General features: G+C 44.0%; 2 protein-coding genes across 3 annotated transcripts in view; one reads left to right on the forward strand and one right to left on the reverse strand.

Annotated features, from left to right (window-relative positions):
• Positions 1 to 47: 47 nt before the first annotated feature.
• On the forward strand, positions 48 to 7,619 carry LOC112247240 (26S proteasome non-ATPase regulatory subunit 6). The gene is made up of 8 exons (XM_024415954.2): positions 48 to 335; positions 3,165 to 3,370; positions 3,643 to 3,788; positions 4,036 to 4,255; positions 4,540 to 4,648; positions 4,749 to 4,917; positions 5,133 to 5,210; positions 7,353 to 7,619. Exons 1-8 carry the CDS (start codon positions 191 to 193, stop codon positions 7,447 to 7,449), a joined length of 1,170 nt encoding a protein of 389 aa, XP_024271722.1. The 5' UTR covers positions 48 to 190; the 3' UTR covers positions 7,450 to 7,619.
• Positions 7,620 to 8,066: 447 nt separating this feature from the next.
• LOC112247238 (ataxin-7) overlaps positions 8,067 to 14,774 on the reverse strand; it is a 37,308-nt gene continuing 30,600 nt past the window's right edge. For both annotated transcript variants that reach the window (XM_024415951.2, XM_024415952.2), the window contains 7 exons: positions 14,462 to 14,745; positions 14,138 to 14,220; positions 13,720 to 13,988; positions 13,398 to 13,596; positions 13,064 to 13,185; positions 10,812 to 11,820; positions 8,067 to 10,608 (listed from right to left, as the gene is read on the reverse strand). In XM_024415951.2, the coding sequence (XP_024271719.1) occupies positions 10,591 to 10,608; positions 10,812 to 11,820; positions 13,064 to 13,185; positions 13,398 to 13,596; positions 13,720 to 13,988; positions 14,138 to 14,220; positions 14,462 to 14,745 (1,984 nt within the window). In that variant the 3' untranslated portion in view covers positions 8,067 to 10,590. The remainder of the gene's footprint in view (positions 10,609 to 10,811; positions 11,821 to 13,063; positions 13,186 to 13,397; positions 13,597 to 13,719; positions 13,989 to 14,137; positions 14,221 to 14,461; positions 14,746 to 14,774) is intronic.

Consider the following 14,774-nt stretch of genomic DNA (forward strand, 5'->3'; position numbering starts at 1 on the left):
TTATTAGCCAGACGAGGGCAGCACCATCTGATCTTGTCACGTTCTCGCAGTAGCGGAAGTAGCAGACCAGTGTTATCCGTAGTCATTGTTAGCTAGCTAGCCGAATATATCTCCCCCTTACCCTTGTTGTCCCAGAGAAGATATATCTGCTATTTAGCCAAGTCATTACTTTAATTTTATATTTGCCAAAATGCCGTTGGAAAATCTGGAAGAAGAGGGTCTGCCTAAAAACCCTGATCTTAGGATAGCACAGCTGAAATTTTTGCTCACAATGGATGGTCACCGACAAGATGCTAAAGTGAAAACCGAGCTCATGGACTCAATCAAAGAAAACGGTGAGTAGCTAAAGTTCGCCAGAAAGTACCGGTACTGGCAAAGTAACTAGCTTCTGCCAAGCTAATAAACCGAAAATAGTAACGTGTGGCCTAGCAAGTCATGCTAGCTAGTGTTCTCCTATCTTAAAGTGTTGAAATTGCTGACGTTAGTTAGCTCCTGTAGGTAGCTAACTCGCCTGGCACATTTGTCGCTAGCGAGTAGACTTGCTAACTAACGCGTTGACACGGGTAGCTAACGAGTTACACTACACTGAACAAACATATAAACGCAACATGTAAAGTGTTGGTGTCATGAATTGAAAATAAAATGTCCTAGAAATGTTCAATATACACAACATTTCTGAATCTACAATTTTGTGCACAACATTGCATTTCTCATTTGCCAAGATAATCCACCCACCTGACAGTTGTGGCATATCAATAAGCTAATTAAATAGCATGATCACTACACTGGTGCACCTTGTGCTGGGGACAATAAAAGGCCACTCAAATGTCCTGTTTTGTCACAGATGTCTCATGTTTTGAGGGAGCACGCGATTGGCATGCTGACTGCAGGAATGTTAAAATTTTCTGGCAACAGCTCTGGTTTATGTTAATTTCTCTACCATAACCCCCTCCTACGTCACTTTAGAGAATTTGGAAGTAAGTCCAACTGGCCTCACAACCGCAGACCACGCCAGCCTAGAACTTCCACATCCGGCTTCTTCACCTGCGGGATCGTCTGAAACCAACCACCCGGACAGCTGATGAACCTGGGTTTGCAAAACCAAAGAATTTCTTCACAAACTGTCAGAAACCATCTCAAGGAAGTGCATTTGCATGCTTGTTGTCCTCAACAGGGTCTTGAACTAACTGCAGTTTGGCTTCGTAACAGACTTCACTAGGCAAATGCACACCTTCGATGGCCACTGGCAGGCTGGAGAAGTGTGCTCGTCATGGATTAATCCCAGTTTCAACCAGACTGATGCCGTCGTGTGGGCAAGTGGTTTGCTGATGTCAACGTTGTGAACAGAGTACCCCATGGTCGGGTTATGGTATGGGCATAAGCTACGGACAATGAAAACAATTTCATTTTATCAATGGAAATTTGAATGCACAGAGATACCGTGTCAAGATCCTGTGGCCCATTATTGTGCCATTCATCCATCATCAGATCATATTTCAGCAGGATAATGCATGGTCACATGTCGCAAGGATCTGAACACAATTCCTGGAAGCTGAAAATGTCCCATTTCTTCCATGGCCTGCATACTTGCCAGACATGTCACCACCCATTGAGCGTGTTTGGGATGTTCTGGGTTGCCGTGTACGACAGCGTGTTCCAGTTTCCGCCAATGTCTAACTTCGCACAGCCATTGAAGAGGAGTCTGGCAACAGGCCACAGTCAATAGCCTGACCAACTCTATGAGAAGGAGATTGGATGACACATTGACACATTCACATTGGATGAGGCAAATAGTGGTCACAGATAGTTTTAAAGTATCTGTGAACAACAGATCTGTATTCTCAGTTATGAAATCCATAGGCGGGGCCTAATGAATTTCTTTCAATTCACTGATTGCCTTATATGGACTGGAACTCAGTGAAATTGTTGCATGTTATATTTTTGTTCAGTGTCGTTAGCATCACTGTCAGACATAAACCTTGCCAGAAGATACCGACCCTACCATTATGCTTGTTTCCACTGAGCTGCACTGGGGTTGGAACGCAGTCATGGTTACATTAAGACATCGTGGAGTCGGCGCAAGATATGGGTGGTAAAACGTACCTCAATGCAGGGATGGGATATGCCACTGTACTTCAAATTTGATCTTTATCCACACTGCTCCATCAAATTGAAAACTGATAGTAATATGGGGAAAGGTACATTTGGAGTACAGTGGCATATCACATCACTGCATTGAGGTATGTTTTCTGAACTGACCCCAGTGCAGCTCAGTGTAAACAAGCCTAACTGTAGAGTCGGTATCTTCTGGCAAACATATACCTATCCATATCAAACTGCTACTTAGTCAGTTAGCGAGTAGCTAACTAGTTGGATACTCAAATGAAATTAGCTAGCTAACTAGTTAGCGAGTAGCTAACTAGTTGGATACTCAAATGAAATTAGCTAGCTAACTAGTTGGATACTCAAATGAAATTAGCTAGCTAGTTAGCGAGTAGCTAACTAGTTGGATACTCAAATGAAATTAGCTAGCTAGTTAGCGAGTAGCTAACTAGTTGGATACTCAAATGAAATTAGCTAGCTAGTTAGCGAGTAGCTAACTAGTTGGATACTCAAATGAAATTAGCTAGCTAGTTAGCGAGTAGCTAACTAGTTGGATACTCAAGTGAAATTAGCTAGCTAGTTGGATACTCAAGTGAAATTAGCTAGCTAGTTAGCGAGTAGCTAACTAGTTAAATACTCAAATGAAATTAGCTAACTAGTTAGATACTCAAATGATATTAGCTAACTAGTTAGATACTCAAATGAAATTAGCTAACTAGTTAGATACTCAAATGAAATTAGCTAGCTAGTTAGCGAGTAGCTAACTAGTTAGATACTCAAATGAAATTAGCTAGCTAGTTAGCGAGTAGCTAACTAGTTAGATACTCAAATGAAATTAGCTAACTAGTTAGATACTCAAATGAAATTAGCTAGCTAGTTAGCGAGTAGCTAACTAGTTAGATACTCAAATGAAATTAGCTAGCTAGTTAGCGAGTAGCTAACTAGTTAGATACTCAAATGAAATTAGCTAGCTAGCTAGCTAACCAGACACATGGAATAAAAAACTGTCAAGTTAGCTAGCTAGTCACTAACGTGATAGCTGATGAATTGTCTTGTTACAGATATGGCACCTTACTACGAGAGCCTGTGTAAAGACCTGAAGTGGCAGCTTGACACAGACCTAATGAGTAAGATGAAGAAGGCCAACGAGGACGAGCTGAAACGTCTGGATGATGTCCTGGAAGATGCTGAGAAGAACCTCGGGGAGAGTGAAATTCGAGATGCAATGATGGCTAGAGCTGAATATCTCATCAGAATTGGGAATAAGGTGCTTTTGCATTCATAAGCTGTTACATTCAGAGCAGAGGCCAAAGAATCAGAAGTCATGTTAAATGTTATCAGTCATAGTGCCACGGTTGCACGGTGGACCTTATACAATATACACACAGTATCATGCTATACATACACATAAACCTCAATCTACCCCAGAAAACCCCATTTTAACTTAGCCATGCATGTAGGTCATTAGCTTAACCAAATAACCCATCAACTTCACATCACCAGTATCTTAACTGTTTTTCTTGCTGTGTAATTCCACAGGAGGAAGCGTTGACTGCCTTCAGGAAGACCTTTGATAAGACTGTGGCCCTGGGACATCGGCTAGACATTGTGTTCTACCTGCTAAGGATTGGACTGTTCTACATGGACAGTGACCTCATCACGCGCAACACTGAGAAAGCCAAAAGGTAGTTTGGCTAAAAGGCACTGCTTCTCTCTGCATTCACTATTCTATGATGACATGTCATTAAGGGCCTTCACTAACTATTCAAAGTCTCATGTGTTACCTGGCACAGTTTAGATTTCATAGCAGCCAGCAACAGTTTGCCTGCCGTGGCATTGTATTGACTATTTATTGTAAGCTGTTGTTTTTCTATATTCTCGTATTTTGTAAGCATCATCATTTCAATGTCCTCCTTGTTTGTGTCTGCACAGCCTTATTGAGGAGGGGGGTGACTGGGACAGGAGGAACCGTCTGAAGGTGTACCAGGGCCTGTACTGTGTGGCCATCCGTGACTTTAAACAGGCTGCTGAGCTCTTCCTGGACACGGTGTCCACCTTCACCTCCTACGAGCTCATGGACTACAAGACTTTTGTCACATACACCGTCTACGTCTGCATGATTGCCCAGAAGAGACCCGACCTCAGAGAAAAGGTTGGTAGTAGGAGAGGAAGATTCTGGGGCCACGGTGGTTGTGTTGTCAACAGGGCATCAATGTGCTTACATAATTCTAGAGGTGGTAGTTTTGCAGACTTCGTACTTACCCTGACAGACAATAAGACAAGTATGGTTGCAGAAAACCTGAATATGTTTATACAATACTTTCTACATGTCAGAACAGGTATATTTAAACTTGTTTTGATAAGGATAATTGTTTTATACAACTGGCAGATTTCCAGTTCTGTCATGACTTTATCCTGTTGACTGTTCTCTTTCAGGTGATAAAGGGAGCAGAGATTCTGGAGGTGCTGCACAGTCTCCCTGCTGTCCGCCAGTACCTCTTCTCACTATACGAGTGTCGCTACTCTGTTTTCTTCCAGTCACTGGGTGAGACACCCCTTTTCCGCAGACAGTGAGTGGACATGCATGTTTCACTATCCCCCATTCCTTAGTTGTAAACCTGTTTGTCTCTGTCCCCTCTTTGCAGCCACAGTGGAGCAGGATATGAAGAAGGACTGGCTGTTTGCCCCTCATTACCGTTACTATGTGAGAGAGATGCGTATCCATGCCTACAGCCAGCTCCTGGAGTCCTACCGCTCACTCACCCTGGGTTACATGGCTGAGGCCTTTGGAGTCAGCACAGAGTTCATTGACCAGTGAGTCTCACTAGCTCTTGTTCCATACCCACAATGCCGATTAGTGCTCCATTGTCTTACGTCAGACAGCGCGACGACTTCATCTGCACTGATGGTTGAGGACTGCGAGTCGCATAGGAATGATGCCACCCGTCAGAAGACAATTGGTGCTCTTGATTACACTGATACAGAAAAGGTACTGTGATAACTTAAATTTGTTTTTTCTTCGCTCTCAGGGAACTCTCACGATTCATAGCTGCTGGTCGCCTCCATTGCAAAATCGACAAAGTAAACGAGATAGTGGAAACAAACAGGTAAGAATTACTATTCATTCAAGGGTTTCTTTATTTTTACTATTTTCTACATTGTAGAATAATAGTTTAGACAAACTGAAATAACACATGGAATCATGTTAACCAAAAATATATTTTAGATTCTTCAAAATAGCCACCCTTTGCATTCTCTCAACCAGCCTCACCTGGAATGCTTTTGCAATGCTTTACACAGTTGAAAAACCAATGATTAGATGGTGTATCACTGCAGAATGCTGATTAAGTGTGCCTTGAATTCTAAATAAATCAGTCACCATCACACCACCTCTTCCATGCTTCATGGTGGGAACCACATGCAGAGATCCGTTCACCTACTCTGCATCAAAGACACGGCAGATTGGAACCAAAAATCTGGACTCAGACCAAAGGACAGGTTTAAATTGCTCGTGTTTCTTGGCCCAAGCAAGTCTCTTATAATTGGTGTCCTCGCTGCAATTTGACCATGAAGGCCTGATTCACCCAGTCTCCTCTGTACAGTTCATGTTGAAATGTGTCTGTTATATTTATTTGGGCTGGTAACTCTAATGAACTTATCCGCTGCAGCGGTTTTCTGCACTCGAAGAAACTATTGAAGTTTTTGAAATTTTCCGTATTGACCATAGGGCTATCTCCTGTATACAATCACTACCTTGTCACAAATGCATTAATTTATGGAATTTCTTTCCTTAACTTCTTATGGCTGCAATCTGTTAACGGGAGCGATTTGACAACAGCCAGTCAAAGTGTAGGGCGCCATTTTCAAAACATCAAATCTCATAATTAACATTCCTCAAACGTACATGTGTCATACCATTTTAAAGCTATTCTCGTTAATCCCACCAAAGTGTCCGATTTCAAATATGCTTTTCAGCAAAAGCACTACAAACGATTGTTAGGTCTCCACCAAACCACAATAAGCACAGCGATTTTCCAGCGAAATATAGCATTCAAAAAGCAGAAAATGAATCACTAACCTTGAATTATCTTCAGATGACACTCATAGGACTTCATGTTACACAATACATGCATGTTTTGTTTGATAAAGTTCATGTTTACATTGGCGTATTAGATTCACTAGTTCCAAAAACAAAAGTTATTTTGCATAGCCACATCGTTTCAACAGAAATACTCATGATAATACAAGTTATACACATGGAATTATAGATATACCTCTCCTTAATGCAACTGCTGTGTCAGATTTCAAAAAAAGTTTGCGGAAAAAGCAACCCATGCAATAATCTGAGACAGAGCTCAGAACAGTAGCCAAATTAGCCGCCATGTTGTAGTCAACAGAAACTAGAAAATTATATATGAACTTCATCAGAATGCAGTCCTAGGAATCCCAGTCCACAATAAATGCTTGATTTGTTCGATTAGCTACTTTGGTAAACAATTCCAAAGTCAACGCGCGTCCACTATAACGTGACAATGTCCAAAAGTTCCGTAACAGTCCGTAGAAACATGTCAAACGATGTACCGAATCAATCTTTAGAATGTTGTTTACATATCCTGAATAACTTCAGATGACCGGTGGAACGCAGGTCCTTCCCTGTGAACGTGCATGGTGAAAGCATGGCAGTGGTGACTATTTCCTGTCTCACTCGACCCCCCTTCACATTATTCAGACAAAGTTCTATCAACTGTTGATGTCTAGTGGAAGGCGTAGGAAGTGAAAACTCATCCATATCACTAATTTCAATGAGAGCTTGGTTGAAAATCTGCCACCCCCAGAAAAAATAAACAGGAAGTGGAATTTCTCAGGTTTTGGCCTGCAATATTCAAACAGTTTTAGAAACTTCAGTGTTTTCTATCCAATAATAATATGCATATATTAGCAACTGAGACTGAGGAGCTGGCCGTTTACAATGGGCACCTTTCATCCAAGCTACTCAATACTGCCCCTGCAGCCATAAGTGGTGACTACCTCATGAATGCCAAGTGTGGCTACTTTGAAGAATCTAAAATATTTGGGTCTTTACTTTTTTGGTCGTGTGATTCTATAGTTGATATCTTCACTATTCTACAATGAAAAAGTCAAACCCTTGAATGAGTAGGTGTCCAAACTTGACTGGTACCCTACATGTAAAACAATTTGTTTCTATATTAGAAGTGGCAGAGCTCAGTGTTGTATTTTCTTTCTTCCAGACCTGATAGTAAGAACTGGCAGTACCAGGAGACCATCAAGAAAGGGGACTTGTTGCTCAACCGTGTCCAGAAGTTGTCTCGCGTTATCAACATGTAAAATGGCTGGCCGTGTTCTTTGGGAGGGAGAGCTGGATTTTGTACCAGTATCCAAACCAATAGTTTGAAGAATTAACCCTCATTGTGTATATAAAAATTCTTTTTGGTGACTTCTTCGTTTTCCTTTGATACAGACTTGGAGTTAACAAATAAAATCAGTAAAGAAGCGGGTCAAGTTTTCTGTATAAATAGCTGTATAAATTATTTATTTACAGAAACCTGTTACAAAACAAATAGAATATACAATCTTCTTTAAATATTAAGTAAATCTAACCTACCATGTTTGTTCATGAATTACATAGCAGCCAATACAAGTCCAGCTGATCAAATGATTCTGATAATGTATACAAAAACTGCACGTTCTTACTGAGGATATTTTCCTCCCGCAAGCTGTGTTTCACTTTCACATTCCAAGTCTGGTACTTGATAAAAACATCTTTGCAAAGTTTCCATCACATAAAAACAAGGTTAGCGTTTTCAGTGGAGGTTGAGGGTAAACAAAACACTTTACTGAACCTGCTACAAGCAATTCATAATTGACCAGGAAGCTTCAACACCCCCTGGTCTGCACCTCATCTGGAAAACATAAATCAAAAGAAAAGTTAACACCAAGGTTTCACACCACATTTAGGGTTCATAGGCAGATTTTAAAAGCAAGCTCCTAAAACACTGAACATTCAAGTAAGGTCAAACTAAAAAAACTGTCCTCGGTCAGTGTGAAACAAATTCAGGCACTTTCTTAATTTCAGCATTTTGAAACGCTGAAAACAAAATTCTCTTAATGCTGAGTTTCAAATTATGTTTGGCAACAATGATGCAAGCAGTTGCACTGTTTGAAGTGTTTATCATGATTGCTTAAGTCCCTTCAGCCTTAAAAGGAAAGTGTCAATGATGAAATGTTAAAGTCTACAGCGGTCGTTTACACAGGCAGCCCAATTCTTTTCTCTAGATCAGCTCTGAAAAAGATCTGTTATTGGTGAAAAACCTAATCAGAATTGGACTGCCAGTGTAAACACGAATGCAGCCAAATTAGTTGAGTGAATCCATAGAAATCGCTTAGACAACTGGCACAGCTTTCAGCCTGCGGGGCATTTCAGAATCAGGCTATTTGGGTCACAAAATTATAATTTTTTTGATTGAGACAACTTGAAAATAGTAAAAAGCCCAAGTGAGACCTTGGTGAGTTCAAACAAAACATATTGTCTATCACAAACACATGCTACAGTGGAAACACTTCACCTTTTAAAAGGATCCCAGTACATGATTCATGAGATGCTTCAACCTCTAGTTATAGGCCTATTGCGTTAGACTTGGCAGTGAACCACTTCAAATAAGTTAAGTTCTTAAACGTATTATTTCAATTACTAAATAAATAATCTCAATTGTACCAAAACATTTTGTATAAGAAAATGCCTGTGCAAAAATACATATTTCAATATGTACAATTCGTTAACAAAATATGTATTCTGAAATAGGGATACTTCGATGTTTGTTCAATACATACAAGAAAAAGCTAAAGTAAGATACAAAACACTCAACTTCTCTGCTGCCTGACATCAGGGGAGTTTACGAAATTTACAGGGGTTACAAAAAAGTAGTAACTTACTCTGAAGCCATCTCCATGAATCTCACACCCCCCAAAAACCACCACTTACTCCAAAGGAGCACCATCTCAGAGGGAAGTATTGCCAGTTTAAGACTTCATGCTTGATGAAAGACTTACAAGTTTGATGTCAATCATTACAAACCCCTCTACTCACAAACACAGTATTGTGACATTACTAAAGGTACCGGAATGGAAACAATAGCCATAGCTGGGATAGTGGTTACAGACTATGGTGGGAGAAACAGATGGCTGCCTTTGGCTAGCTTTTGGGGCAAATAAGCACAACTTAAATGTCCTAAAGCAAGTAGTGGGTCTGTATTTGTTTAGTGCTGTTCAGTTAGGGCTAGGTCTACTGTGGCTGTTCATTAGTAAAATGTTAATATTGTAGGAATTACGACTTCAAGCTTGGGACTAAGGTAAATCTGCATTTTTGTTCAAATGTAGTTATTGACAGCCTTATTCTGTTCAATGTTCCCTACCTATATAGTACTCAAAATAACAATTCATGTTAATTTCAAAAGAATACAATATAAAAACTGCTTAACTTTAAAGCTAATTATCTCAGAATCATCTTTTTTCAGCTAGAACCTTTATAGTCCCAAGCACTCAGCTGGTCTTTCGTGAGCATTAGTGCCTCTTTCACGACCAATCAAATTGTCACATCAGGCATCCTTTTTCACATATGCATGCACAATTGACCCCCCCCATCTGCTGTAGTTAAATTCAGTGAAAACATGATAAGAAACATAAAAAAGTAACACTTGCATAATTGTTTGGGTCATGTATGGAACTCATATAGAATTGACTGAATCTGCTCATGTCATTCATCTCTGGCTACTGTACATAACATGGCGGTATCTACCAACACGCCACAATGATTCAAACCAACCAACAAAATGTAGTGAAAGGATAAAAACAAAAGACAATGTGATTGAAGTTATGTAAGTGACAGTTTGTCTTCCTGCCCTCTCCATTCAAGGCTTCTGAGTTCAGGCCTGCAGGTGTAAGTTTGAATTTCCAGTAGTCCAGTAGAATCTGACGTGACACACTCTCACACACACACACACACACACACACACACACACGGAAGAGATCGTCAGATACCAACAGATTGCGGCTTGTTGGCTCTCCAGTCACTCCCAGTGGCTCTGCATCATGATGGTGGGTGGGCGGTGGCATGGCTGTTGTGCCAGCCCTTCACCCTCCCTCCATACCCCTGGAACTTCAACATGGAGGTCAAAGGGCAGGAAGGCTGCAACTCCCTCCTCCCCATAGGAAGACCTACCTCAGGACAACACTGACCGGGGGACAGGTGAGACCCACCCCAGGTGCTAACGCCTGCCACCTCCACATGGCTTTAGGAGAAATAGTTCCACTATAGACGAAATCACAGGGTTGTTCAGATCACCTCCACCCTGAGGATCATGGGAAGCTGAGAGTAAGGCATTAGAAGGCCTCGTGCAGTCCAGAGCAGTGTACAGGTTGCCCCCTTATCATCCGCCCCTCAGTTCCATACAGAGGACACAGCCACTGCTGTCAGGGGCGGGCCTTTGGCTGAGGGGAGAGAGAGAGAGTGGCAGGGTTTTTAAATTATGAGATTTTTAGTTTGTGTTTTGTCTAACATCAATATATGTACATATGTTGAAGCCAGATAAGTTCTAACTGCACAGTAAATTTCCCAACAGATAAAGATATTGACTGGTTGATGATAGGAAGCGTTAGCAGCCAGTGTGTGAGGCTGTAGGGGTCCAACCCACCTGATGGATGAGGGAGTTGTTGGGGAGCCCTGTGCCTCCTGGGATTGTGCGTCCATGTTTGCCGTGGATGTTGTTGATTGCTGGAGACTTGGCCACTTTGGGCCTGCCCGGTCCACCTCCACTGTTGACGGAGCTGGCAGCGGGGGAGCCCTTGCGTTTCTTCCCCTCCAGGCGGCCGTCAGTGTGGGCATGGCTGAACCTGCTGTGGTGCTCTGAGGCCTGGTGGACAAAAGGCCCCAAGGAGAGGGTGGAGTCACTGCTGTTCATCACCACACTCATCCTTTTGATGGACTCGGCCGGGCTGCCCGAGGGGGGGCCTCTGACCCCAGGCCCCGACACCCCCGCTGGCCCCGAGGGCTCTGCCTTCAGACTGAGGGAGTTGGTCCTGGCATTGGGGCCACAGTTAAGTCCCACACTGTGGACGCCGCTGTGAGATGAGGGGACTAGTGGGGCGTGGTGGGACGTGCTCCCTGAGCTGCCACTGTTTACCGTGCAGTTCTTCTTGGAGGAGGAAGAGGTGGGGTTGGAGGAGGACTCTGAGGAGTAGGTGATAGCGTGAGACAATGTGAGGGAGCTGTTCTTCTTCTTCTTCCCCGAGCTGAGGCTAGTGCTGCCCCCGCTGGTGGAGTTGGTTATGGCGGCTGTGGAGGAGGACTCCCGGGGTCTGAAGGACTTGCCGCTGGATCTGGACTTGAGCGGTCGTCCTGACGCCAGGGTGGTGACCGAGGAGTGGGCTGAAGGCATCTGGGGCGACGAAGACACTTGTCTGGCCTGTGTTGCGCTGTAGGCAGGGTGGTCGGCCGTGCCCTGGGAGGCACGAGCGTTTAAGGTGGTCCCGTACGAGAGCACAGACTTGCTGTCGTAGGACTGGGTGTAGGGGGGCGGAGGGGGCGCAGAGGGGCTAAGGAAGCCTGAGGCAGGTGTGCTACCGTGGGATGAGGACAGGGAGTTTGTGCTTGTCCTGTGGGCCGGCGCAGAAGAGGAATTCTCCAAGGCCAAAGGGATTTTCCTATAACACAAACAGGCCACAATGAACATTCCCACATAGAAGAGGAGTCAGCACAGGACAGTCCTGGATAGAAACTGGAACTGCTTTACACAGAGAGGAGTCAGCACAGGACAGTCCTGGATAGAAACTGGAACTGCTTTACACAGAGAGGAGTCAGCACAGGACAGTCCTGGATAGAAACTGGAACTGCTTTACACAGAGAGGAGTCAGCACAGGACAGTCCTGGATAGAAACTGGAACTGCTTTACACAGAGAGGAGTCAGCACAGGACAGTCCTGGATAGAAACTGGAACTGCTTTACACAGAGAGGAGTCAGCACAGGACAGTCCTGGATAGAAACTGGAACTGCTTTACACAGAGAGGAGTCAGCACAGGACAGTCCTGGATAGAAACTGGAACTGCTTTACACAGAGAGGAGTCAGCACAGGACAGTCCTGGATAGAAACTGGAACTGCTTTACACAGAGAGGAGTCAGCACAGGACAGTCCTGGATAGAAACTGGAACTGCTTTACACAGAGAGGAGTCAGCACAGGACAGTCCTGGATAGAAACTGGAACTGCTTTACACAGAGAGGAGTCAGCACAGGACAGTCCTGGAGAGACACGGGATATAATACAAAGCAGGATCAATGTCAGCTAACTTGCCTAAATGTTCTGAAATATCTTTGAAACAAATAAAAGTTCAGCTTGAAATGGGCAAGGTCTCATTGACTCAACAACCAAAAACAAATATCTAAGTTTAGCTTTCTTTATTAACCAGAAATCAATAGTTATTTATGGTTGTTCATCAAAATTAACAGGCCAACTCATTGATCCTGCTTTGTGGTATACCCCTCTGGTGTCCCAGGTCTGAATCAGTCCCTAATTAGGAGAGTATGAAAACCAGACGTATTCTGGCCCTCCAGGACCAGAGATAAATAGCCTAATGGTGTCCCATACAGCACTAGATCTCCCTTCACCACCCGGTGTCGTGGAAATATTCATTCAATAATATTTCTCAAATACCGGAGCCTGTGAGTTCAATTAGACTTTATTACAAAGTGGTTCATGAACCAGCTCGGCTTTTATTACCTTGTTATAAAGTATAATTGAACTCACAGGCTCCAATATTTGAGAAATATTCTTGACTGAATATTTCCATGACACTGGCAACACTATTGCTCCCTGCCTCAGTGATTTTGCAATAGGTTTGTGGATTAGGTAGGTATTATGGAACGCTGGTCTAATGAATGTACAGACTTACTTCCACATCTGAGTGTTGACGTGCTTGTCCATCATGGCAGTAAGAGCACATCGCATTCGATCCCAGCGCCGGTCAAACGAGTAGCAGCTACTCCCAAATAGTCGACTTCCAAAGGTGCAGTACTGAGCAGCAAGGGGGGAAACAGTTAACACACTGCATGGTAAAAGCTGCCACTGAATGGAGGTTGGTACTGTTTATAGAGCCTGTAAAAACAGGTTGAAGACTTTTTCGTGCATCTGGCTAAGCTGTTGTTTCATTGTTTCTGTGGTGTGAATTTAAGGGCTCAATAAATGTAGAGCATATTCCTGTAAGAGTTAAATATAAAGTGACTTACAGCTGCCGGCCGTGGTTGGTAACCTGAATAGTGACAGTCCAGTTTGTCTGTGCCTTCCTCCCTTTCCTCGTTCTCCCCCTCGTCACTGGACAGGCAGGAGACCCCGTCGGGGGTGGGCGTAGAATGGTGGGGCGACTCGTGGACCAACGAGGGGTCTTCCAGGAAACCGCCACCTCCTTGAGAGATACTGCTGTTCAGTCTTAGAGCAGAGGAAACAGTGATTTACAAACACACATCAGGGATGCAGGTACTGGCTGTACCACATTGTAAAAAGTATTTGTTGGATGTTGGGTACCCAGAAAGAGTACATGGAGTGACTCACCGTGGAAGACCAGGATTTTGAGGTTTGGGTTTGCCGAGCACCAAAGGCTTGGTGGCGGCGGCGGCTCCGTTGCCTTGAGCGACCTGGTGGGCGTCGTGGTGGGGGGCGAGCCGGGAGGGGGAGGGGTGGGGGTCCCTGAGAGGGGGGATCTGCTGGGGGTGGGTGTGCTGCAGCTCCCGTTCCCGGGCTTTGCTCTTGTGCTCAGTCAACAGTGTGTCAAAGCGCTTCCTCCGGCCCAGCACTGCCCTCCGCTGGCTTAGGGAATGTGTCTGAGGGAGGAAGAAGGCCAAAGGGTATGTTAGGTCAGGATGAGCTGCACTCAGGCTGGAGGCTGCTGAAAGACCTAGGAAATGTGACAATGAATATTTCCTAACCAAACAGAACAGAGAGAAGGGGGGCAGAAGAGTGGGCTTGGTACCTTGCATGTTAGGGATCGTGTGCATGGCTTCCGAGCTGTCATATCCAGGACCCCACAGTGGATATCTGGATTAAACTCACGTTCTGATGGAAGAGAGAACAGGAGCGATCGAGCGAGAGAACAAGAAAGGAAGAGAGAGCGAACAAGAAAAGGAGAAAGGAAGAGAGCGGTAGCAGAAAAACAGTATTCAGTTAGTGGCATTTCTGGGATAAAATCAGCAGAGATTTTACTGTTTGGCAATGACATGTCAGTACTTGGATAAATGACAGGTTCTAAATCTATTGCAGCAAACTATATTACAGACAATCCCTTATCTCCTCTCACCTGACAGTCTCTTGTGGAGGTGTTGTCTGTTACTGGCACTGTTGTCCTGCTTCTTGTCCTGGGCAGAGAGGGAGATGTGGCCCTTGCCATTGGGGATCTGGCCAGGGGCCAGCAAGGGAGCCTTTGGTATGGAGGGACAGTTAAGGCCTGGCTTCAGGGGTGATGAGGAGCTCACAGTGCTGCTGGAGGAGGACGATGTCGTGGCGGCCAAGGGAGCCTGCACCAGCTTGGCCCACACATCCACCTTCAGACGCATCTTCTCCACTTTGACCGCAGGGGTCAGGCTGGAAGAGAGAGATGGACAGATGGAGGA

Source organism: Oncorhynchus tshawytscha, linkage group LG02, assembly GCF_018296145.1.
Source record: "Oncorhynchus tshawytscha isolate Ot180627B linkage group LG02, Otsh_v2.0, whole genome shotgun sequence".
Classification (NCBI taxonomy): domain Eukaryota; kingdom Metazoa; phylum Chordata; class Actinopteri; order Salmoniformes; family Salmonidae; genus Oncorhynchus; species Oncorhynchus tshawytscha.

Bases quoted from the DNA above. Each gene is read 5' to 3' on its own strand.
- LOC112247240 (XM_024415954.2), top strand. From the start codon at position 191: ATGCCGTTGGAAAATCTGGAAGAAGAGGGTCTGCCTAAAAACCCTGAT. The intron at 4,649-4,748 runs GTGAGACACCCC...CCCTCTTTGCAG, and splicing joins TGTTTTCTTCCAGTCACTGG to CCACAGTGGAGCAGGATATG. The intron at 4,918-5,132 runs GTGAGTCTCACT...CTTCGCTCTCAG, and splicing joins AGCACAGAGTTCATTGACCA to GGAACTCTCACGATTCATAG.